General features: G+C 46.6%; 1 protein-coding gene across 50 annotated transcripts in view; it reads left to right on the plus strand.

The window, feature by feature from the left end:
* Nucleotides 1-27146, plus strand: part of LOC140410753 (uncharacterized) — a 526658-nt gene that overhangs the window by 294814 nt on the left and 204698 nt on the right. For 45 of the 50 annotated variants that reach the window (XM_072499281.1, XM_072499289.1, XM_072499285.1 and 42 more), the window contains 3 exons: nt 951-1025; nt 4824-4859; nt 13969-14019. In XM_072499281.1, coding sequence (XP_072355382.1) covers nt 951-1025; nt 4824-4859; nt 13969-14019 — 162 coding nt within the window. The remainder of the gene's footprint in view (nt 1-950; nt 1026-4823; nt 4860-13968; nt 14020-27146) is intronic. The other 5 variants (XM_072499313.1, XM_072499332.1, XM_072499319.1 and 2 more) reach the window with 2 other exon arrangements.

A 27146-nucleotide genomic window follows, 5' to 3' on the forward strand; every position in this document is an offset into this window, starting at 1 on the left:
TACAATTTGAAAGTAAACCAGCGGGGAACGTAAAAACTGACTGTAATAGTTTCCATAGGTATGTCAAGAGAAAAAGATTAATAAGAACTATTGTCGGCCCCTTACAGTCAGAAACGGGGGAATTCATAACAGGCAACAAATAAATGGCTGAGCAACTAAATTTGTACTTTGCTTCTGTCTTCACAAAGGAAGGCACGAATAATGTACCGGACGTTCTGAGAAGCACAAGTTTTAGTGAGGAGCAAATGGAAATTAATATGGTTTGGGGGAAATTAATGGGATTGAAGGCAGACAAATCTCCAGGACCTGATAATCTTCATCACAGAGTACTTGAGGAAGTAGCTCTAGAAATAGTAGATCCATTGGTGGCCATTTTCCAAAATTCTTTGCACTCTAGATTGGTTCCTACAGATTGGAGGATAGTGAATGTAACCCCGTTATTCAAATAGGGAGGTAGAGCGAAAACAGGAACTATAGACCAGTGAGCCTAATGTCAGTAGTAGGGAAGTTGCTGGAGTCAATTATCAAGGATTTGATAGGGCAGCATTTGGAAAGCAGTGGTGTAATCAGACAATGTCACATTGGATTTACAAAAGGAAAATCATGCTTGACAAAGCTACTAGAATTCTTTGAAGATGTAACTAGTAGAGTTGACCAGGGAGAACCGGTGGATGTGGTTTATTTAAACTTTCAGAAGGCTTTCGACAAGGTCTCACATAGCAGATTAATCTGTAAAGTTAAGGTGCATGGGATTGCGGGTAGTGTATTGAGATGAATAGAAAGCTGGTTAGCAGACAGGAGGCCAAAGGTTGCAATAAATGGGTCTTTTACAGATTGCCAGGCAGTGACTAGTGAGGTACTGCAGAGATCTGTACCAGGACCTCAACTGTTCACATTATATATTAATGATTTGGATGAGGGAACTAAATGTATTATTTCCAAATTTGCAGATGATACAAAGTTGGATGAGAGGGTGAGCTGCGAGGAGGTTGCAGAGATGCTTCAGTGGGATTTGGACAGGCTGAGTGAGTGGACACATACATGGCAGATGCAGTATAATGTGAATAAATGTAGGATCTGCTTTGGTAGCAAAAATAGGAAGGTAGCATATTATTTGAATGGATGTAAATTGAGATAGGTGGATACTCAGCGAGATCTTGGTGTCCTCATGCATTAGTTGCGTAGGTACAGCAGCCAGTAAAGAGGCAAATGGTATATTGGCCTTCATAGCGAGAGGATTTGAGTATAGGAATAGAGATGTATTCCTGCAATTGTATAGGGCATTGGTAAGGCCACAACTGGAGTATCGTGTGCAGTTTTGGTGTCCATTTCTGAGGAAGAATGTTCTTGTTATGGAGGGAGTACAGCGAAGGTTTACCAGGCTGATTCATGGGATGGCGGGGCTGTCATATGAGGAGAGACTAAATTGATTAGAATTATATTCATTGGAGTTCAGAAGAGTGAGGGGGGGATCTCATAGAAACTTATAAAATTCGAACAGGATTAGACAGGGTAGATTCAGAAAGAATGTTCCCGATGGTGGGGGAGTCCAGAACTCGGGGTCATAGTTTGAGGATAAGGGCCAAACCTTTTTGAACTGAGGTGAGGAGAAATCCTTTCACCCAAAGAGTGGTATGTTTGTGGCGGAGGAAGTGATTCTTTGTGGAAGTGGTGCCAATCAAGCGGACTGTTTTGTCCTGGATGGTGTCAAGCTTCTTGAGTGTTGTTGGGTCATCTAGTGGGAGAGTATTTCATCACACTCCTGACTTGTGCCTTGTAGATTGTTGAGAGGCTTTATGGAGTTCGGAAGTGAACTCACTTCAGGACTCCCAGCCTCTGACACGCTCTTATAGCCACAGCATTGATATGGTTAATGTGTTTCTGGTCAATGGTAACTGCAGGATATTGATAGTGAGGGATTCAGAATGGTAATGCCATTGAATATGAAGGGATAATGCTTAGTTTCTCTCTTGTTGGAGATAGTCATTGCTCGCCACTTGTCAGCCAAGCCTAGATATTGTCCCGAACTTGTTGCATTTGGACATTGACCGCTTCAGTATCTGAGGAGTGATGAATGGTGCTGACCATTGTACAATCATCAGCGAACATCCCCACTCCTGACTTTATGATAGGTCATTGAAGCAGCTGAAGATGGTTGGGCCTAGGACACTTAATTAAACATATGAGATTCTGAGGGGACTTGAAAGGGTGAATGCTGAGAGGATGCTTCCTCTTGTTGAGGGAATGTTCAAAACTTAGGAGACCCCATTTAAGACTGAGATATGGAGAAATATTTTCTCTTAGAGCATTGTTAGTCCGTGGAATTTTTTTCCCTAGAATGCAGTCGAAGCTGGGTCATTGCATATGTTTAAGGCTGAGTTATAAAGATTTTATATCAGCAACGGTGTCAAGGGTTATGGTGGAGGGGACAGACAGGAAAGTGGAGTTGAGGCCAAAGTCTGATCCACCATGATCTTATTGAATGGCGATGGATTGGATTTTGTTTATTGTCACGTGTACCGAGGCACAGTGAAAAGTATTTTTCCAAGAGCAGCTCAACAGATCATTAAGTACATGATAAGAAAAGAAAATACATAATAGGGCAACACAATGTAACTAAATAACACCGGCATTGGGTGAAGCATACAGGGGTGTAGTGTTAATGAGGTCAGTCCATAAGAGGGTCGTTTAAGAGTCTGGTAACAGTGGGGAAGATGCAGGCTCAAAGGACTGACTGGTTTATTCCTGCTCCTAATTTTTGGGTTCTTGTGTAGATCAATTGTAAATTTTAAAACTGAGATTGCTTGATTTTTGTTATCTAAAGGCACTGAGGGATGTGGAGCAAATGCATGGATGAGACGTTAGGTCTCAGATTAGTCGTGATCTCATTGAATGGTGGGTGGAAAGGTTCAAAGGGCTCAAAGGCCTACTTCTCATTATATCCCTTTAGGATATCAGCGAATGATATTTATACAAACAGGTTTCGTGATTGAAAAGCTAACATATTGCATTTGTGTAAATAGTATATATTTTATGCATTTTGTATCAGTTCAGGCAATGGCATTATATACTTATCTTTCATAGCTGAATTGCTGCATCTATGTCGAACTGTGCCACATTCCCTATATTCCCACTCTCAACTTTTTTAATATTGTGCTGTATAATTAGATATAATCTTAACATTAATCGTAAATTATATTGGTTGGCCTTATGTTAAATGAGAATATATTATATTAAATGAGAATAATACAGAAGTTATTATTCATTTAAAAAATTAACAACACCGTAGAATGGATTCTGGCCATCTCTTACTCAAATATTGTATTATGTTGACCAAACAGTGACCTATCTCAAAGTGATTGATAAACACACTAATCCCATCAGATGAAAATGATAGTACAGCCTCTCAAATCACCATGTTGCTAAACTCTAATCTGTATATCAGATATAAGTGTGGTTTCAGGGAAGAACTGCACTGACGTGCATCTGTCTTTCAGTAGAACGCTCTGAACACAATTGTTTAAATGGATCCGATCTTTTTTCCAGCATTGTAGACAACATCTGAACTCTTCTTCAAGACTGTGGCCTAGTTTTCTCTATTGAGCTTCTCCATGAACCATGAATTTTATAAAATTCCAGTTCTGCCATCACATGCCAGATAATCAGCTTTTTGAAAAGCATCAACTCCCACCCCAGAGCACGAATAGACTGATACGAAGAATGATACAGCTGTAAAAGTCAACGAGCTCATCTCGTGAAATGAAATCACTTTGATCCATTCGCCATCTGTCTTATCAAATCTTTTTTTCTCCGAATCAGCTGCTTTCTGATGTCATTAAATGCGATTTTCTGCCACATTAAGGAATTATTTGTAAAAATGACCACAGGCACTACCAGGAAAGGAAAGAAAAGCTGGCGATTGCTCATAAATGAGGGCTTAGCTTTGTACGAGCAGGAACAAACAATCACAATCCTTTTTCTGATTGACATTGTAGTTGAGCTTAGGCTACATCTTTTCAGTAGTGTTCATGTTATTAAATGTGCACAGTTTTACTTCACTTAAATTTAGAGATTATTTGGCTTATCTGTAAAGTTAAAAATAGCTGTTTTCAGCCTTCCCAGCTTTAATTATTTCAACATCATGCTTTTCCCTAAACCATCTAGATATATCATGGAAAACAGCTAGCTTAATTTTTTAATCAGTGTATCTGCATTAAATAGTGTCCTCTTTCTGCTGGATGCTGAAGCTATGTGTAAAATTAGTTTTGGTATACTCATCCTGTCCTGTTCTAGGGTTATGTGTGAACAGTAAAGAGTTGCCCATTTTAGTATCAAATTGAAATTTCACTAAAACCAAAATTACTCATTTATGCGTAAGACATGGTATTTCTTAATTTTGTTCTGTGAGCTTATTCATGAACGCCCGCCTTCTCAAACTTTCCCCTCATCTGAGGTGTGGTGATCCTCAGTTTAAATCACCACCAGTCAGCTCTCCCCCTCAAAGGGGAAAGCAGCCCATGGTCATCTGGGACTATGGCGACTTTACCTTATCTTACTTTACCTGTGTGTGTATGCCAGTTTTATTAATTATATCAATATGAAATAGCGCCTGCATGTCTTCGGCGTTGTAGACAGCTCATATGATGCTACATTTAACTGAATCCTAATGTATAATTTGTAATAAGTTTCTTGTGGGTTATGATATAAGGTCTGTAGAGAGATATTGAATAAAATATAATTACTTTAATAAATTATCATGTATATACACACTGAAATAATTCCAAGTTATCAAACAATAACCTATTTTCATTATTGTCAAGCAGAGCTAAAGGAGAAAAAGTCACATCTTACAAGACCAGGTATGATGATTGGTCAAAGTAAAAAACTTGACCATATAATATTGTGCTCATCAAGTTGAAGAACGTTAATACTGGGAATCTAACATTTTCACATTTTGTTAATCAAGCATCATTATCAAGAATTCCTAGAGCTAATACGTCCTGTCTTAAATACCTTCAACCTGAGCTTTGCATTACAGAAACACACATCAGGAATTTCAGTGGAACACCTCATCACTGTCAAGATGTAGCTGTGGTTAATGTTTCTTTGCATGATCTTTCCAGTTAGCATCAATGGCTATTGAATTAGAGGCAGTTTTGCACCATAAATCTTCACCCATTAAGAATGAATTGAATCTGCCTAAATTCATTACATGAATGACCAGTGTAGCTGAGAGGGATAGAGGCAATTTTATCCTGTCCAGTTGCCTTGGACATTGCCCAATGTCCCAGAAGTGAAAGGATAGTGTGCTATCCCACTCAATGTTTTCTTTATGAGCTAGTTCTGCTCATCCAAATAGAAGTATAAAACCTATCTATTTTGCCAGTTTATTACCTTCAGTAAAATACCATCTGAGTAACATTGGTTCTTCCATTCCTGTAATACCAAGTATAACTCAAAACAGATATTTTTGTTTTCTTTGAATTTGAGCATATTACCAAAGGTAATATTAGTAAGATTAGTAAGAATCACCATGCTGCCTTAATTTAAAGTCATCATAATAAATACCAAATTGTATTCCGAGACATCCTTATATCACAGAATACAATCTGGTTGTATGGCAGAATACCTTTGTGTAGTAGTTAATTTAAAACTCATTAGTGTGTACTGATCACTGTCCGTGTGGAGTTTGCACATCAGTGTGGAGTTTACATATTCTCCCCGTGTTCACGTGGGTTTCGCCCCCACAACCCAAAGATATGCAGGGTAGGTGAATTGGCCACTCTAAATTGCCCCTTAATTGAAAATAATGAATTGGGTACCCTAAATTTTTTTTTAAATGGTGCTGAATGGTGATGTTATTAGTGATACTCTTTAAACATAAAATAAATAAATATGCTGTTCTCACAGTTTATCTCCAGTCCTGTTCAGAGGAGAAATGTGTGTTTCAATAGAGCTGATGGATAAAAGAAACCAGTATTGTCCTGAATTGTGCATCATCACTTAATCAAAAATGATGAATTCAGGGGAACAAGAATGGGATTATCAATTGATCTATCCTGATGAATCCCTTAAGATTTAAAGGAACATATGGGGCGAACTTCTCCGGAAACGGCGCAATGGCCGCCAACTGGCGCCCAAAACGGCGCAAATCAGACGGGCATCGCGCCGCCCCAAAGGTGCGGAATGCTCCGCATCTTTGAGGGCCGAGCCCCAACCTTGAGGGGCTAGGTCGATGCCGGACGAATTTCCGTCCCGCCAGCTGGCGGTAAAGGCCTTTGGTGCCCCGCCAGCTGGCGCGGAAATGACATCTCCGGGCGGTGCATGCGCGGGAGCGTCAGCGGCCGCTGACGGCATTCCCGCGCATGCGCAGTGGAGGGAGTCTCTTCTGCCTCCGCCATGGTGGAGACCGTGGCGAAGGCGGAAGGGAAAGAGTGCCCCCCCAGCACAGGCCCGCCCGCGCATCGGTGGGCCCCGATCGCGGGCCAGGCTACGGTGGGGGCACCCCCCGGGGCCAGATCGCCCCGCGCCCCCCCCCAGGACCCCGGAGCCCGCCCGCGCGCCTTGTCCCTCCGGTAAGGTAGGTGGTTTAATCTACGCCGGCGGGACAGGCATTTTAGCGGCGGGACTTCGGCCCATCCGGGCCGGAGAATCGCGCGGGGGGCCCCACCAACCGGCGCGGCGCGATTCCCGCCCCCGCCGAATCTCGGGTGCCGGAGACTTCGGCAACCGGCGGGGGTGGGATTCAGCCAGTCCCCGGCGATTCTCCGACCCGGCGGGGGGTCGGAGAATCTCGCCCATGACCCTCAATAAAGGCTGGGGGCTATCTGGAGCCAGGCATATCACCTATTTTAATAAAAGAAAAACTGCTTAAAACCAAAATAAATTGCAGAGGAAATGATAGAATCAGCAGAGAAATATTTTTCTTGCTCTTCTATTTAGTTTACCCCCCCAAACCAGCACTTCAGCTTTAATCAGCTGCATGTTTTAAAAATGTTTGAATTTTTAATTCTCTTTCAGTCTGCTTAAGAATAAAGGAAATTTCTGTTTGTTTATTGTAACAGCTGCTGTTACAGTCATCTTAGGAACACAGGAAGGCGATTAAGTGACTCAGCCCCTTGAGTTCTACCACTCTTTAATTAGATCATGCTGATTTGTACCTCAACTCCAATTAACTTACTTTTGCTCTGTATCCCTTGGCACCCTTAACAAGCATTTGGGTTACAACCATCACTTTCATTCGACTCTAATTTTACATAGGATAACATTGAATATAAAGAACCGAAACAAGCCATTCAACCCAATCAGTCCATGCCAGTGTTTATACTCCACTCAAATCTCCTCCCATCTTTTCTCATCCAAACTAACCATCATAACCATCTATTCCCTTCTCTATCATATGTTTATCCATTTTCCCCTTAAATACATCTATACTTGAGTATTGCTGAAAAAAGAGACCCTACAAAGCTTTTGGTCTTGCACTCATCCGGACACTTGCAACAGAACCAGCATAAGGGGAAAAGAACAACTTATGCTGCATGAGCATAAGTTTTCCACATACACAGTGAATGATTCCTGTTAATAGCGAATATCACTCCTGCTGCTATGCATTATAGCAGCGTGAAACAACTAGCTTCATCTGTAGCTAGGGTAGCAATGTTGCATCCATTTGACATTGCTAGCCTATTCACCAATGTTCCACCGAAAGAAGACTTGGATCTTTGTGCTGCAGCACAATATCATCGTGATCTGGACTCGCAACCATTGCGTGAATCAATATTAATTGAACTTACGAACAGTTAAGTTCAGCTTTACTGATACCCTGTATGCCCAAAGAGATGGTGTTACCATGGGATCCCCTCTAGACCCAGTTCTTCAAAACATCTTTGTTTGGTTCCATGAGGAACGTGTCTTTGATGGAATGACACCTAACCTCAAACCCCTTGCATATTTCTAATATCTGGGTGATACGTTTGCTGTATTTAAATCCGCAACTGTAAGTAATAGTTAACTTGCATGTCTTAATGAGTTCCATCCTGCACTCAGATTCGCATTTGAAATGATGCAGTCAAATGAACTCCCTTCCTTAATGTACTGTTTGGGAGGTCTGTCAGATGGATCACTACCATGTCTACCACAGACCTGCGGTCACTGGTCAATATGTGCATTTGGATTTTTATAGTTCCACCACTATAGGATTGGTTTCTCTGACAACCTTGCAAATGGGCCCCAAGTCATGTGCACCATGCAAGGTTGGTGCTAAAATAGGCATGCTGTGGGATAATGGCCATCCTGATCAGATCATTTCATGCTGTATATCATGCAAACTTATGAACAGGCCTAAGACCATCACATTTGGCCCTGAAAAGTGCCCAGTCTATCTCAGATTACCCTGGGAGGGCAGGGTATCTCAAACATTTGAGCAACAGATGAAGCAAGTTGTTTCACGCTGCTACAATGCATAGTAGCGTGAGTGATATTCGCTACTAACAGGATGCTGCCGTCAAGCCAAAGAGATGTTCTGTCTATCACACAAATGAGCATGTATCACACAAGTGTCAGTATGTTGCCAGTTACGTAGGCTGCATGCCCCAACGGTTGGCAGATCATATCAAACAGCATTTCCGAGCCGTTGTTTGCAATGGGCAAGGTACAGACCATACCCAACCAACTCATACTTGCAGAACTCAAAACAATGTCCAACAGTAGATGTGATTCCACGATTGGACAACATTTGCTAAATGAACCTCAGTGTGTTAAGAATTACACTGACACCAATTTAAGTTTTTCAGTTGTGCTTGCAGTGCAACACATTTGTGTCTACTGGAAGCTACATATATTACTACACAGGGCCCTGTTCTTTACAGACAGAAACAACTTGTATACACATTGTGCCTGTTTCAGTTAAACAGAAGAAGTTTGTCATTTGCTGAATCATGCCCCAGAGCAATTCCTTTATCAATAACGGTCAGGTTTCCTGCTGTAAATTTAAAATAATGGTTGACATTTATCTGTCAGCCACCATCAACTGGTGGACTCTCAATGGCAATGCCTCTACAAATCAGAGTCCATGTGCCAACCAATCAGCATTCTCTAAATTGTTGTTTTTCCCTTATATGGATATTCTTGTGAAGTGTCCTGAGGAGAGCCAGATGAAAAACTTTGGCATGTCTATTTTTTCAGCAATACCTGAATACCAAACTGCATCTATACCATTTCCTTCAACTCTTGATATCAAGTTCCAAATTCTTACCACTCTTTGGATGAAGACGTTTCTTTTGAATTCCCTATTGGATTTCTTGGTGACTTATCTTGTATTAATAGCTTCTAGTTATGCTCTGCTCCCCGGGTTTAAACATTCTCTCTGTATCCACTCTTTCAAAACGTTTCATAATTTTAAAGACCTTTATTATGTAATCATAGAATCATAGAATCTACGGCATGGAGACAGGCCCTTTGGCCCAAACTGGATCATGCCAGCCAAAAAGCCGATCTAAGCTATCCCCATTTGCCTGCATTTGGCCCAAAACCCTCTAAATCTTTCCTACCCATGTATCTCTCCAAATGCACATGAATGTTGTCAATGTCCCAGCCTCAAACACTTCCTCTGGCAGTTCATTCCACATATGCACCAACCTCTGTGTAAAAAAAGATGCTCCTCAAGTTCCCATTAATTCTTTCCCCTCTTAACTTAAACCTATGCCCTCTAGTTCTTGATTCCATAACCCTGGGAAAAAGACTGCGTGCATTCACCCTATCCATGCCTTTCATGATCAGATACACCTCTATAAGATCACACCACAGTCTCCTATGCTCCAAAGAAAAAAGTCCTAGCTTGTCCAATCTGTCCCTATAACTCAGTCCCTCGAGTCCTGGCAACATCCTTGACAGTGGTTAGCACTGTTGTTTCACAGCACCAGGGACCCGGGTTCGATTTCTGGCTTGGGTCGCTGTTTGTGTGGAGTCTGCATGTTCTCCCCGTCTCTGCGTGGGTTTCCTTCGGGTGCGCCAGTTTCTTCCCACAAGTCCCTAAAGATGTGCTTGTTAGGTGAATTGGACATTCTGAATTCTCCCTCAGTGTACCCGAACAGGTGCTGGAATGTGGCGACTGGGGGACTTTCACAGTAACCTCATTGATTGTGACACTAATAAAAATTATTATTAAATCTTTTCTGCACTCTCTACAGTTTAATAACATCTTTCCTATTGCAAGGCAACCAATACTGAACACAATACTCCAGGTGCGGCCTCACCAACGTCCTCAGCCTTTTTCCAAGAGGAAAACGGCCCAACCTGTCAACCCATTCCTGATGAGGAAACCCAAGAATTTCTGGCATCAGCCTTGTAAATTGTCTCTAAAACCTCTTCAGTACCTCAATATAATTTTTATAATATGGTGACCAGACCGATAAGTAGTATTCTAAGTGTAGTCTAACCAAGGTTCTATACAGGGTTAGCATTACTTCCCAACATTTCAATTATATCCCTCGAGAAATACATGCTGCTGGGTTTGCTTTATAATGGCTTTATTAACCTATTGTACAACTTTTGTAATTGTTGTACTTATACTTTTAAATTCCTTTGTTTCTCTTTCCCACTTGAACGTTCCAATAATAAGTGCCCTCCCTGTTCTTCCGACATGATGTATTGCTTCACATTAATCTGCGTTGAATTTCATTTGGCAATTATTTTCCCTTTCTGCAAGCTCATTAATGTCCTCCTGTAATTTATTGTGGTCCTCCTTAATATTAACTATCCCCGACAAATTCGGGTGTCATCCACAAACTTTGAAAAAAACACTTTGTCAATGTAAATTATAAACAACAGAAGTCCCAGCACTGATCCTTGTGGAATATCAGTTCCCACCTTCTTCCACTCTGAATAATTGTTCATACATTTCAGTTTCAGAGCTGAGACCATGCCTATTACATCTGTACCTTTTTCCTCGGATGGTGATGTCTAGCACGAGGGGACATAGCTTTAAATTGAGGGGAGATAGATATAGGACAGATGTCAGAGGTAGGTTCTTTACTCAGAGAGTAGTAAGGGCGTGGAATGCCCTGCCTGCAACAATAGTGGACTCGCCAACATTAAGGGCATTTAAATGGTCATTGGATAAACATATGGACGATAAGGGAATAGTGTAGATGGGCTTTAGATTGGTTTCACAGGTCGGCGCAACATCGAGGGCCGAAGGGCCTGTACTGCGCTGTAATGTTCTATTACAGTAATTCAGAAGAAACTTGATCCATTTGTTAGCAAAACTGTAAAATGTAATACATCAAGGCACTGATATTTTCTCGTGCTCAGGAGGGGAGGCAACTATCAGAGAATTTGTGAGGCCTATAAAAGTAAATGATGTGGATGCTGGAAGTCTGAAATAAAAACAAAGTTCTGGAAATACTCAGCAATTCCAGCCTCTGTGCAGAGGAAAACAGTTAACATTTTAAGTCTGTGTCCCTTCATCCGTAGGAGTGAGGGATGTTTCACTATTACAGCAACAAATCACAGTCCAGTTGTTATAATCAATGTTCACATATCAGTGTTCAAGCTGGTTATCAACTGACACAAGTGAAAATGAACAGGAAATCAATTCTTGGATTATTAAAGAATGGTATTGAATCTATAAAGTGTGGAATCGATGATCGAAGCAATAGGAGTAGAAACAAGTGGAGAGTGGAATAAAGAAATGGAAAAATGAGGTGTCAACTGGAGTCAATGGGAATTATGAGGAAAACTCTCCACTGGCACAAAGGAAGATGGTTGTGGTGGTTGGAGGTCAATCATCTCAGCTCCAAGAGATAACTGCTGGAGTGTCTCAGGGTAGTATCCTAGGCTCAACCATCTTCAGCTGCTTTATCAATGTAGTACACCAAGACACTGATATTTTCTACTGCGAGGGAAGGGAGGCAACTATCAGAGAATTTGTGAGGCCTATGAAAGTTCTATCGTAAGGTCAGAAGTGGGGATGTTTTTGGATAACTACACAATGTTCAGCACCATTCGCGATTCCTCAGATAACGAAGCAGTCCATGTCCAAGTGCAGCAAGACCTGGACAATATCCAGGCTGCGGCTGTCAATTGGCAAGATACATTCATGCCACACCTTTGCTAGGCAATGGCCATCTCCTTCAAGAGATGATCTAACAATTGCCCCTTGATATTCGTGGCATTATCGTCGCTGAATCCCCCATAATCAACATCCTGGGGGTTACAATTGATCAGAAACTGAACTGGACTAACTATATTAATACTGTAGTTACCAGGGCAGGGCAAAGGCTAGGATTCCAATGGCGATTAATTCACTTCCTGACCCCCAAAAGTCTGTCCATCGTCCACAAGGCACAAGTCAGGAGTGTAATGGGATACTCTCCACTTGCCTGGATGAGTGCAGCTCCCACAACACTCAAGAAGCTCAGCACCATCCAGGACAAAGCAGCCCGCTTGATTGCTCCTCCTTCCACAACATTCAAACCCTCCACCACCGATGAACAGTGGCAGCCATGTGTACCATCGACAAGGCGGACTGCAGTATTTCACCAAGATTCCTTAGACAGCACCCTCCAAACCCATGACCACTGCCAGCTAGAAGGACAAGAGCAGCAGATATCTGAGAGCCCCAGCACCTGGACACTCCCCTCCAGTGCACTCACCACTCTGACTTGGAAATATATCGCCGTTCTTTCACTGTCACTGAGGCAAAATCCTGGAATTCCCTCCCTAACAGCATAGTGGGTGACCCTACACCTCAAAGACTGTGACGGTTCAAGAAGACAACTCACCACCACCAACTAGGGATGAGCAATAAATGCTGGCCTAATCAGTGGTGCCCACATCCTGTAAATGAATTTAAAAAAACATCAGCTCTGAATGAAGTAGGTAAGTAGTACTCTTCCCTGGAAAGTGAATTATATGTGAATCCATGGGAAATGTAATATAACTGAAATAAAATTGAGTTTAAAAATTCATGGTGGGCGCAGGGAACAATCTCTGCTCCTGAGCAGAAAGTCTGTGAGGTTCACCCAATATTGGGCTTTCTTGCCAAAGTTCAGTGTCGTATTACGATCACAGCAGATGTTATTTGCTGAGCAAGCCAAATCCCAGAGGGAAACTTGTCTTATTGATCATAACTCTTTTTTTGAATTCTGAAAGCAAGGGAATAAAACTATTGATCCTAGGGACATAGAATTACAATAGCACTTTGGGGATTTAAAAACTTAAAGGATTTATTAACAAGAAGAAATAATAACATAAGCACATAAGAACAAAGTTACACTGTTAAAATAGCCTTATGAAACATCTCACCCCCACAAAAATAAATATCCACACAGTCAGATCACTCAAGTAAACAACTTGGCCCGAGTTCTCCGGTCGCTCGCTGGCAACAGAATTCTCTGGTCCTGCTGGCAGTGCGAATGACATGCTGCCTATTGTTGCCGGCAAATACACAGCTGGGAGAATGGAGAATTCAGCCTATTATAGATTTTTCACGATACAAAGTCCAGAAATATTATCCAAGGTAAAAACTACTGTCACTTTAGGAAAGATATACCACATGACTTCTCATAATTTTCCAATCTTTTTTAAAAAAGGAAATGTTATCTAATGAGGCACCTTTCAGGATTTGGCGAACAAAAAAATAAATTGCAATAGTCCAATGCAGCCTTACCTTGGTAGCGAATCTGGTAGAATTCCTGCAAATGTTTCTGTTAGATTTATTTTTCTTGTTCCAGGAACTTAGCTTGTAAAGCCTCCCAACGGACTAGAAATGGCCAAATAAATATTTTATTTGGTTTCACAGACAAGGCCTAAAATCAATTAAATATTGGTGCTGATATTATGACAGAATTACTACTAAGTTCTTGCATTTTGTACTGGATTTTAATTGAGAATGGTTATTCCTGCAGGTTGCACATGAATAATATATTCATTACATAATTACTGATATATATTCTCTTTTGTCTATAGAACAAGAAAAGCTGAAAAAATCTAAATCAACTCCAGCAGCTACAATGAAAGGTAAGAAAGAACACATATTGAAATGAAAATGTGTATAATTTCAACATTATTATTTAATATTTTGAGAGCAATTGAGGCATCTGTTCATAATTTTGTGAGAAGTGAGGATAATACATTTTTAAAACAGAGGTCGGGTGGTCGGGTACTGCCATTTACAGTAAGTCCTTAAATAAAGCTGTTGTTGTAGTTGTGTCCTGAAAATCACAACTTTTAGTGAAACTATTTTAAGTGAGACATTGGCTCCCTTCAGAATCAATATGAAAGCTCTAGTTAGGTTCTCTAGAAAGCCTCCTCATCAGAAAGAAACATAGATAAAAATGTTATATTCTCCAAGTTAAAATCATTTACATTGCTAAACTCTCATATTGGTAAATGAGATAACTTTTAAAATAAAATAGGCTTAAAAATATAAAAGAAAAGTATAACTTTCTTCTTGCAATACCTCCTGCTCGCCGTGGATCCTACTTCCTGAACTTCACGCTCCCTGGTCCTTCTGGTCACTGCAGATCTTCCCCCTCCCCAAAACTGTATTTCAGACTCCCCCCACCCCCCAACCTCAAGGGTTGTAGCTACCACCACTGAAGTGTTGGGTGCTCTGAGGTACAGACGAACCAACACGGTTGCGATTGGTACAACGCAGTTTTATTCCATTTAACTATACATACATCAGACTTGGTACTCAGCACGTTGTGACTGTGTGAGTGTCTTGCTATGAGGTCCTGGCCCTGTGCCGTCTCCAGATGGACCGCCTAGGAAGAGTCGTGTTTCTTGTTTTATACTGTGTCTGCTCTTGTCTATGATTGGCTGTCGTGTTATGTGTGCTAATTGGTCCGTTGGTCTGTCTATCATTATGTATGTGTTATGATGTATGTTTGAATATCATGACATCCCCCCTTCTTTACAAGATTATGCGCCTACGTGGTGAGAAATATAAATGTGTCCTGAGTGCAGCTAAAGGTGTGTGTGCGTAATATTTACATCATGTACATGGGGCTTAACTATATACAAGGGGCGATGTCAGATGTGACATGCTAACGAGGTTGTACCATAACAAAACGAAGAACAACGTGGACATTTGGAACGATCAAACGAAGCCTGTAACGATAAAACAGAGACATGTTATAAAACAGTGGTTGCAAAAGTTTGACGTGTGAACAGTCTCATAAGTCCAGTCTAGTAGGTGGGCGACGAATTCGGGTTGACCGCCTCAAGGGTGGGTCGAGAACCACCGGCTGAGGTGCAAGCTTGGCCACGGGCGGCGACAGAAGGGGCATGGTCTGCGGCAGCTCCACGAAGTCACTATCAGGAACCAGTGGAGGACACGGCGTCTGTGTGTGGTTCCGTTGTGAGCGTGGAAGTAAGCGAAGGGCTCGGCGATTGCACCTACGCACAGATCCATCCGGCATGCGTACCAGGAACGAGCGGGGAGCCACGCGTCGGAGGACTTTGGCAGGTGCTGACCAGCCACCGTCTGGTAGGTGGATGTGGACGTTGTCTCCAGGGGCCAGGGAGGGAAGATCAGTTGCCCGTGTGTCGTACGATCTCTTCTGGCGACCGCGCTGCAGTTGCATCCTATGCAGTACAGGAGCATGGTCTATTGTTGGTGCCAGGATGGAAGGCACAGTGGTTCTGAGGGTGCGACCCATCAGCAGCTGTGCTGGTGAGAGACCAGTGGCTAATGGGGCCGAGCGATAGGCCAGCAGGGCGAGGCAGAAGTCCGACCTGGCAGCAGCAGCCTTGCAGAGGAGCCGCTTGGCAATGTGAACGCCCTTCTCCGCCTTTCCATTGGACTGGGGATGCAGAGGGCTGGACGTCACGTGTGTGAAGCCATACGAAGCAGCAAAGGATGACAATTCCTGGCTGGCAAAACAGGGCCCATTGTCCGACATGACAATCACCGGAATGCCGTGGCGAGCAACGGTGTCTTTGCAGGCCCTGATGATAGCAGACGACGTCAAATCGTGCAGGCGTATGACTTCAGGGTAGTTTGAGAAGTAGTCAACGATGATGACATAGTCCCTGCCGAGCGCGTGAAACAGGTCGACACCCACCTTCGCCCAGGGGGACGTCGCCAGCTCATGGGGCAGAAGCGTCTCAGGAGGTTGCGCCGGCTGAAACCTTTGGCAGGTTGTACAGTTGAGCACCATGTTGGCAATATCGTCACTGATGCCCGGCCAGTATACCGCCCCTCGGGCCCTCCGTCTGCACTTCTCGACCCCCAAGTGGCCTTCATGTAGTTGGTCGAGAACCAGCTGGCGCATGCTGTGCGGAATCACAATCCGGTCCAGCTTCAGAAGGACACCATCAATGATGAATAGGTCGTCTCGTACATTGTAGAACTGCGGGCACTGTCCTTGGAGCCATCCTCCCGTCATGTGACACATCACTCGCTGCAGAAGGGGGTCGGCCGCAGTCTCTCGGCGGATGCGGGCCAGACTGAAGTCGTCAGCCGGCAGATTTGCCACTGTGAAAGCCACCTGTGCCTCGACCTGACATACGAACCCCTCCGCATCTGGTGACGTGCTCACTGCTCTGGATAGGGCATCCGCCACGTTGAGGTCCTTCCCTGGAGTGTAGACCAGTTGGAAGTCGTACCTCCTGAGTTTAAGTAGGATGCGCTGGAGGCGAGGGGTCATCTCGTTCAGGTCCTTGTTTATTATGCTGACCAGGGGGCGGTGGTCAGTTTCGACAGTGAACCGGGGAAGACAATATAAGTAATCATGGAACTTGTCTAAACCGGTTAGCAAGCCCAGGCACTCTTTTTCGATTTGCGCGTAGCGATGCTCTGTGGGGGTCACGGCCCGCGATGCATAGGCCACTGGGGCCCATGATGCCGTGTCATCCCTCTGCAGGAGCACTGCTCCAATGCCGGATTGGCTGGCATCAGTTGAGACTTTGGTGGCACGAGACGTGTCAAAAAACGCCAGCACTGGTGCAGTGGTGAGTTTGCGTTTGAGCTCCTCCCATTCCAGCTGGTGTGTGTGTTGCCACTGGAACTCTGTGGATTTTCTGACGAGGTGGCGCAGAGTCGTCGTGTGGGAGGCAAGGTTGGGAATGAACTTCCCCAGGAAGTTGACCATGCCAAGGAAGCGTAGGACAGCTTTTTTGTTGTTCGGCTGAGGCATGGCTGTGATGGCGCTCACCTTGTCTGCATCCGGACGGACCCCTGACCGGGAGATATGGTCCCCCAGGAACTTCAACTCGGTCTGGCCAAAGGAGCACTTGGCTCGGTTGAGGCGCAGGCCGTTTTCCCATATGCGGCAAAAACGTGTTGGAGACGATATATGTGCTCCTGCGGTGAGGTGGACCAGATGATGACATCGTCCACATATACGCGCACCCCTTCGATGCCTTCCATCATCTGCTCCATGATTCTATGGAAGACCTCGGATGCCGAGATGATGCCAAATGGCATCCGGTTGTAGCAGAACCTGCCGAAAGGGGTGTTGAAGGTACATAGCTTTCGGCTGGACGGGTCCAGTTGGATCTACCAAAACCCTTTAGAAGCATCCAGTTTCGTGAATATCTTCGCCTGGGCCATTTCACTGGTGATCTCCTCTCGTTTGGGTATGGGATAATGTTCCCTCATAATATTATTATTGAGGTCTTTGGGGTTAATACAGATACGGAGCACGCCGGAGGGCTTCTTGACACACACCATGGAGCTGACCCATGGCGTGGGCTCCGTGACCCTGGCTAGGACCCCTTGGTCCTGGAGATCCTGCAGCTGCTGCTTGAGGCGGTCTTTAAGTGGCGCAGGAACCCTGCGAGGTGCGTGAACGACCGGGATGGCGTCCGGTTTGAGGCAAATTCGGTATGTGTATGGCAGTGTTCCCATGCCTTCGAATGCCTCCTGGTTGTGGGCGAGGAGCGATTGGAGCTGTGCGTAGAACTCTGCATCCGGGAAGTCAGACGTGCCGTCTGGGGAGAGAGAGTGGATTCGTTGCACAAGGTGGAAAGCCTTGCATGCCTGTGCGCCCAGCAGGGAGTCCTTCGATGAGCCGACTATCTCGAACGAGAGTGTGGCCATGTGTGTGTTGTATGTCACCAGGAGCTGGCAGGATCCCATGGCCGGGATAACGTTCCCGTTGTAGTCAACCATCTTGCACCGGGATAGCCGGATTGGTGGTCTGACCTTCATGGCGTAGAAGGCTGACCATGCTATGAGGTTGGCGGAGGCGCCAGTGTCCAGGCGGAAAGTGATCGGCGATCGGTTGACCGTTAGGGTGGCACTCCATTCATCGCCTGGATTGATGGTGTCGACCCGGTTCCCATCAATGACCGCAATCCGGAAGGCGTCTTGGTCATCTGTGTCATCGGTTTGGATGACGTGATGTGGAGGCTGAATGGTCCGCACGTTCCTGCGAGGTTGTCGGAGATGTGGAAGATCAAGAGGTTGAGCCGCTCGACAGTAGGCAGCGTAGTGGCCCATCTTGCCACAGCGTAGGCATTGTCGGGTTTTTACAGGACATTGCCCTTTTAAGTGTGCAGTTCCACAGTTGCCGCACGTCATGACGTCATGCCGTTCGTTACGCCACTGCGCATGCACAGCACGTCCCTCAGTGTTGCCGTAGGTTTTGTCGCGCACAAACGCGGGAGGCCTTGAAAACGCGCGAAACGGCCGCCCTCGTCCGGGCCGCGGGCCGGGAGAAACTCGATTGCGTGGACGCGTTTGGCCTCGTGGGTGGCCTGGCTTGCCGATTCGGTCGCGTGGGATCCCCTCCGTGCCGATTCGGTCGCCTGAAATTGGGCATAGCGGCTAGTCATATTCTCATGCAGGACACAGGCTTCAACTGCAGATGCTAAGGTCAGGCCTTTTATTTTTAGAAGCTGCTGGAGGCAATGCCAAAAACGATCTGGTCCCGGATCATGGGCTCTGAGGTGGTGTTGTAACCACAGGACTGCGTGAGTATGCGGAGGTGCGTCAGGAAGGACTGAAAGAGCTCATTCTTACCTTGCAGGCGCTGCTGAAAGACATACCTCTGAAAGCTGTCGTTGACCTCAACATTGAAGTGCTTGTCGAGCTTGAGGAGGACCGTGTCATACTTAGCTTTGTTCTCGCCTTCCGCGAACACCAAGGAGTTGTATACATCGATGGCGTGCTGACCTGCGGTAGTGAGGAGCATGGCAATCGTTGTTTCATCCGAGGCGCCCTGTTTTTCATTGGCTTGCATGAAGAGTTCGAAGCTCTGCTTGAAGAGCTTCCAATTTGTGTCCAGGTTCCCAGCGACTTGCAACGGCTGCAGTTTGTTGCGGGTGTCCATGGCTCAGGATGGCAGATTTGCCGGTAGGTATCGATTCACTCCTGGTACAATGAAGTGTTGGGTGCTCTGAGGTACAGACGAACCAACACGGTTGCGATTGGTACAACGCCATTTTATTCCATTTAACTATTTATACATCAGACTTGGTACTCAGCACGTTGTGACTGTGTGAGTGTCTTGCTATGAGGTCCTGGCCCTGTGCCGTCTCCAGATGGACTGCCCAGGAAGTGTCGTGTTTCTTGTTTTATACTGTGTCTGCTCTTGTCTGTGATTGGCTGTCGTGTTATGTGTGCTAATTGGTCTGTTGGTCTGTCTATCATTATGCATGTGTTATGATGTATGTTTGAATATCATGACAACCACCCCACTCCTCCCCATTCTATACTCTGTAGAACCTCCAACTCCCCGACACTCCCTTTCGCCACTTCCCTCTCCTGGACCTGCGTTCTATTTTGAAGATATAGATCTGATCCAAAGCCAAAGCTCTGAAATTGTGGAAATGCAAGTTCCAATGGTGTAGAAGCGCCGAACTGAGGCTGCTACAAACCAGATTGTTAATGCTACGGCGAGCGAGGAACCAGGGGAAAAGCTGCGATGCTGCAGCATTTATAATTCCAGCAGCCCAAGCTCAGCACTTCCTCACCACTGGGTTCATCAGCGGAATGCATTCTCCGCTGACCTTTTCAGTAAATGCAACCCATGGAGATTGTGTCCTTCCTGACAGTCTCTATATTTCTTAAACTTCTTTCAGTTAATTTCCATCATGTGGCCACAATCTTGGTTGAATTTCTTACGCAAACTTTGAACTGTTGAGCTGGCACATTTCTATGTTTGGATCTTGTTTTTGCAGACTTTCAAAGTCTGCTTCTTTCAAATGCATATGTTCTCTCTCCAATACCATTGTTTGATATTACTAATCTGCATAACCTGGCAAGTTTTTTTTACAGATAGGAAACAGATAGTTCCCAGCTTCTCAATGCATGTTGAGAATATTGGTCAAGCTCTTAAGTTTAGTCAAGTTGTCAAACCTGTATTCTTACAACAGTACTGCCCACGTGGCAAGTGAATGCCCTCTCTGCAGAATTGATTCTTGTTGTTGCTAACAATGCTTTGTTGGATTTAGAGTTTGTTCTTTTACATCAACCCTAAATGAATAGAACTGCTAGCATATACAAAGCAAGCAATTGTATGAGTTTTCTGTTAATTGTTTGACGATTTTGCACATTGACCATTGATTGTTAGATCTAAATGAAATTTATTTATCTGTTTTATTAACTTAATAATAGAAAGCACAGAGTTTCTAAGTGTCACGGGTGTGGCACAGTGGTTAGCACCGCTGCCTGAGGACTCGGGTTAAAATCTTGGCCCTGGGTCACTGTCAGTGTAGAGTTTGCACATTCTCCCTGTGTCTGCGTGGGTTTCAGCCCCACAATCCAAAGGATGTGCTGGGTAGGGGTCACGTGGCTTAAAAATAATGATTATTTCATGGCTGGAGCATTGAGTCCTATTCTGATGTGACATTTCAGGAAGATGGGAAGGCCTTGGAGAGATTGCAGAGAAGATTTATTAGAATGGTTGTGGTGAACGTATTACGGCAACCATTCACCACTGTATTACATTACAAAGAACAAAGAAAAATTACAGCACAGGAACAGGCCCTTCGGCCCTCCACGCCTGCGCAGATCCAGATCCTCTATCTAAAACTGTCGCCTATTTTCTAAGGATCTGTATTCCTCTGCTCCCTGCCCATTCATGTATCTGTCTTGATACATCTTAAATTACGCTATCGTGCCCGCCTCTACCACCTCCGCCGGCAATGCGTTCCAGGCACCCACCACCTTCTGCGTAAAGAACTTTCTACGCATATCTCCCTTAAACTTTTCCCCTCTCACCTTGAACTCATGACCCCTAGTAATTGAGTCCCCCACTCTAAGAAAAAGCTTCTTGCTATCCACCCTGTCTATACCTCTCATGATTTTGTAGACCTCAATGAGGTCCCCCTCAACCTCCGTCTTTCTAATGAAAATAATCCTAATCTGCTCAACCTCTCTTCATAACTAGCACCCTCCATACCAGGCAACATCCTGGTGAACCTCCTCTGCACCTTCTCCAAAGCACCCACATCCTTTTGGTAATGTAGCGACCAGAACTGTACGCAGTATTCCAAATGTGGCCGAACCAAAGTCTTATACAACTGTAACATGACCTGCCAACTCTTGTACTCAATACCCCTTCCGATGAAGGAAAGCATGCCGTATGCCTTCTTGACCACTCTATTGAACTGCGCAGCCACCTTCAGGGTACAATGGACCTGAACACACAGATCTCTCTGTACATCAATTTTCCCAGGGCTTTTTCATTTACCGTATAGTTCGCTCTTGAATTGGATCTTCCAAAATGCATCACCTCGCATTTGCCCGGATTGAACTCCATCTGCCATTTCTCCGCCCAACTCCACAATCTATTTATATTGTGCTGTATTCTCTGACAGTCCCCTTCACTATCTGCTACTCCACCAATCTTAGTGTCATCTGCAAACTTGTTAATCAGACCACCTATAACTTCCTCCAGATCATTATTGTATATCACAGACAACAGTGGTCCCAGCACGGATCCCTGTGGAACACGACTGGTCACAGTTCTCCATTTTGAGAAACTTCCTTCCACTACTACTCTCTGTCTCCTGTTGCCCAGCCAGTTCTTTATCCATCTAGCTAGTACACCCTGGGCCCCATGAGACTTCACTTTCTCCATCAGCCACGTGCAGCTCTCGGGCGCCGCCATTTTGTCCCACGTGCGATGGATGTGCGCCGCCATATGGTGCACCCCCAGCCATGTGCGACCAATGGGAGCCGCCATCTTGGATGGACTGCCAGGACCCCAGCTCGGCTGACCGCACACCGCCCGAAGAGAACACTCAACTGCTGCTGCGATTAGCCTCGGTGACCCTGGACCAGTCTCGGCCTCGAACACTCTCAACTGCTACAACAACAGTACTAATCAACGGGCACGAGACGTCCTTCTTCATCAACTCTGGGAGCACGGAGAGCTTCATACACCCCGACACGATAAGACGCTGTTCTCCCCATCCACCCCGTTAATGAAAAAATCTCCCTGGCCTCCGGTTCCCACTCGGTATAATTAAAGGGGTTTTGTGTAGCAACACTCACGGTCCAGAAAATGGAATAAAAAAATTAACGGCTCTACATCCTTCCCCACCTCTGCGCAGCCATACTCCTAGGGTTAGACTTCCAGTGCAATCTCCAAAGTCTAACTTTCAAATTCGGCGGCCTATACCCCCCCTCACTGTCTGCAGCCTCGCGACCCTCAAGGTCAATCCGCCTTCCCTGTTTGCGAACCTCACCCTGGATTGCAAACCCGTCGCCACCAGGAGCAGACGGTACAGTGCCCAGGATCGGATCTTTATTAGGTCAGAGGTCCAAAGGTTACTGAGGGAAGGAGTCATTGAAGCTAGCAACAGTCCCTGGAGAGCTCAAGTAGTGGTGGTAAAGACCGGGGAGAAGCATAGGATGGTCATCGACTACAGTCAGACCATCAACAGGTTTACGCAGCTGGACGCGTACCCTCTCCCCCGCATATCCGACCTGGTAAACAGGTTCGCGTATTACAAGGTCTTCTCCACGGTGGATCTTAAGTCCGCCTACCACCAGCTCCCCATCCGCACTAGTGACCGCAAGTACACTGCCTTCAAGGCAGATGGGCGGCTCTACCACTTCTTAAGGGTTCCCTTCGGTGTCACTAACAGGGTCTCGGTCTTCCAGCGCGAGATGGACCGAATGGTTGACCGGTACGGTTTACGGGCAACATTCCTGTATCTCGATAACGTCACCATCTGCAGCCACGACCAGCAGGACCACGACACCAACCTCCGAAAATTCCTCCAGACCGCCATGATCCTTAACCTTACGTATAACAAGGATAAATGCGTGTTTAGCACCGACCGCCTAACCATCCTCGGCTATGTAGTGCGAAATGGAGTTATCGGCCCCGACCCTGAACGCATGCGCCCCCTTATGGAGTCCCCCTCCCTCACTGCTCCAAGGCCCTGAAGCGCTGCCTAGGGTTTTTCTCTTACTATGCCCAACTATGCGGACAAGGCCCGTCCCCTGATCCAATCCACAGTTTTTCCCCTGTCGATAGAGGCACGCCAGGCCTTCAGCTGCATCAAAGCAGACATTGCAAAGGCCACGATGCACGCCATCGACGAGTCCCTCTCTTTCCAGGTCGGGAGCGATGCGTCTGACGTAGCTCTGGCGGCCACCCTCAACCAAGCGGGCAGACCTGTGGCCTTCTTCTCACGTACCCTCCATGCTTCCGAAATGCGCCACTCCTCAGTCGAAAAGGAGGCCCAGGTCATAGTAGAAGCTGTGCGACATTGGAGGCATTACCTGGCCGGCAGGAGATTCACTCTCCTCACTGACCAACGGTCGGTTGCTTTCATGTTCGATAATGCACAGCGGGGCAAGATAAAAATCACAAGATCTTGCAGTGGAGGATCGAACTCTCCACCTATAACTACGAGATCTTGTATCGTCCCGGGAAGCTAAGCGAGCTCCTGATGCCCTGTCCCGCAGCACATGTGCCAACGCACAAGTGGACTGTCTCCGAGCCCTCCAAGAGGACCTCTGCCACCCGGAGGTCACTCCACTTTATCAAGACCCGCAACCTGCCCTACTCCATCGTGGAGGTCAGGACAGCCACCAGGGACTGCCAAATATGCACGGAGTGCAAACCGCACTTCTTCCGGCCAGGCAAGGGGAACCTGATCAAGGCTTTCCGTCCCTTTGAATGCCTCAGCATGGACTTCAAAGGCCCCCTCCCCTCCACCGACTGCAACACGTACTTCCTGAACATGATTGACGAGTACTCCCGGTTCCCATTCGCCATCCCCTGCCCCGACATGACCGCAACCACCGTTATCAAAGCCCTCCATAATATCTTTGCACTGTTCGGTTTCCCCGCTTACATACATAGTGATAGGGGGTCCTCCTTTATGAGTGACGAACTGTGTCAATTCCTGCCCAGCAAGGGCGTCGCCTCGAGCAGGACGACCAGTTACAACCCCCGGGGTAATGGACAGGTAGAGAGGGAGAACGGAATGGTCTGGAAGACCGTCCTACTGGCCCTACGGTCCAGGAATCTCCCAGTCTCCCGCTGGCAGGAAGTCCTCCCGGATGCCCTCCACTCCATCCAGTCACTGCTTTGTACAACCACCAATCAGACACCTCACGAATGTCTCCTTGTCTTCCCCAGGAAGACCTCCTCTGGGACCTCGCTCCCAACCTGGCTGGCAGCTCCCGGACCCAGCCTGCTCCGAAAACATGTGCGGGTGCACAAGTCGGACCCGTTGGTCGAGATGGTCCACCTTCTCCACGCTAACCCCCAGTACGCCTACGTGGCGAACCCCGACGGCCGGCAAGATACGGTCTCCCTACGAGACCTGGCACCCGCCGGATCCCCACGCACACCCCAGCCACCAGTCCCACCCTCCCTCCCACTGGTGCACCTTACAGCCACCCTCTTCCCAGGAGGATCGGTCGTTCTGCCGGCCCCGTCTAGGCCCCCCCACCCACTGACGCACCCCACTGACGCTCCCTTTCCAGGTCAACCGTTTTCCCCACCAGCTAGGGGTGTCGAAGCTGCCACAGAGATCGAGGCCACGCTCCCGGAGTCACAGACGCCCGAGCCTCCACCGGCGTCACCACCAGAGCTTCAACGATCACAGAGGACGACCAGGGCCCCTGATCGACTGATTGCTTCATTTTAAAGTGTATATAGTTAATTGTGAATCTGTAAATAGTTACGACAATAAGACAAAACGCTGTACGGAGGTATTACGGTACTTCCACAACAATAATTTCTACCACGTTACCATTTTGTAATATCAAGCCACCAACCCCGCCGGACTCTTTTTTAACAGGGGGTGAATGTGGTAGTCTGTGTAGAGGTATTACGGTACCTGGTAATGCTGGAACACCATTGGTAGATATTGTATGTTTCCTATTGGTCAAGCGATATGGTAGCTCTGCCCTGCAAGGCTGGGTATAAGAGCCCGTGCTGCCCCAGCAGCCTTCTTTCTGTACCTGAGCTGCTGGGGGAAACATCTAGCTTATTAAAGCCTTCAGTTGGACTACAATCTTGCTTTAGTGTCATTGATCGTGCATCAATCCTATCCCTCAGTATCTTCTCCAGCAGCTTCCCTACCACTGACGTGAGGCTCACAGGTCTATAATTACCTGGATTATCCCTGCTACCCTTCTTAAACAAGGGGACAACATTAGCAGTTCTCCAGTCCTCCGGTACCTCCCCCGTGTTCAAGGATGCTGCAAAGATATCCTCTCTCACTTCCCTCAGCAACCTGGGATAGATCCCATCCGGACCTGGGGACTTGTCCACCTTAATGCCTTTTAGAATACCCAGCACATCCTCCCTCCTTATGCCGACTTGACCAAGAGGAATCAAACATCTATCCCTAACCTCAACATCCGTCATGTCCCTCTCCTCGGTGAATACCGATGCAAAGTACTCATTAAGAATCTCACCCATTTTTTCTGACTCCACGCATAACTTTCCTCCTTTGTCCTTGAGTGGGCCAACCCTTTCTCTAGTTACCCTCTAGCTCCTTATATATGAATAAAAGGCTTTGGGATTTCCCTTAACCCTGTTTGCTAAAGATATTTCATGACCCCTTTTAGCCCTCTTGATTCCTCGTTTCAGATTGGTCCTACATTCCCGATATTCTTCCAAAGCTTTGTCTGTCTTCAGTCGCCTCGGCCTTATGTATGCTTCCTTTTCCCTCTTAGCTAGTCTCACAATTTCACCTATCATCTATGGTTCCTTAATCTTGCCACTTCTATTTCTCATTTTCACAGGGACATCTCTGTCCTGCACTCTAATCAACCTCTCTTTAAAAGCCTCCCACATATCAAATGTGGATTTATCTTCAAACAGCTGCTCCCAACCCACATTCCTCAGCTCCTGCCGAATTTTGGTATTGTTGGCCTTGCCCCAATTTAGCACTCTTCCTTTAGAACCACTCTCGGGCGAGATTCTCCGACCCCCCCCCCCCCCCCCCCCCCCGCCGGGTCGGAGAATCGCCGGGGGCTGGCGTGAATCCCGCCCCCGACGGTTGCCGAATTCTCCGGCACCGGAGATTTGGCGGGGCGGGAATCGCGCCGCGCAGGTTGGCGGGCCCCCCCCCCGCGATTCTCCGGCCCGGATGGGCCTAAGTCCCGCAGCTAGGATGCCTGTCCCGCCGGCGTGGATTAAACCACCTCTCTTACCGGCGGGCTCCGGGGTCCTGGGGGGTGCCCCCACGGTGGCCTGGCCCGCGATCGGGGCCCACCGATATGCGGGCGGGCCTGTGCCGTGGGGGCACTCTTTTCCTTCCGCCTTCGCCACGGTCTCCACCATGGTGGAGGCGGAAGAGACTCCCTCCACAGCGCATGCGCGGGAATGCCGTCAGCGGCCGCTGACGCTCCCGCGCATGCGCCGCCCGGAGATGTCATTTCTACGCCAGCTGGTGGGGCACCAAAGGCCTTTTCCGCCAGCTGGCGGGGCGGAAATTAGTCCGGCGCGGGCCTAGCCCCTCAAGGTTGGGGCTGGGCCCCCCAAGATGCGGAGGATTCCGCACATTTGGGGCGGCGCGATGCCTGACTGATTAGCGCCGTTTTTGGCGCCGTTCGGCGGACATCGCGCCGATACCGGAGAATTTCGCCCCTCATCTTTGTCCATGAGTATTCTAAAACTTACGGAATTGTGATCACTATTCCCAAAGTAATCCCCGACTGAAACTTCAACCACCTGGCTGGACTCATTCCCCAACACCAGGTCCAGTATGGC

This window comes from Scyliorhinus torazame, chromosome 4 (genome assembly GCF_047496885.1).
Source record: "Scyliorhinus torazame isolate Kashiwa2021f chromosome 4, sScyTor2.1, whole genome shotgun sequence".
Lineage (NCBI taxonomy): Eukaryota > Metazoa > Chordata > Chondrichthyes > Carcharhiniformes > Scyliorhinidae > Scyliorhinus > Scyliorhinus torazame.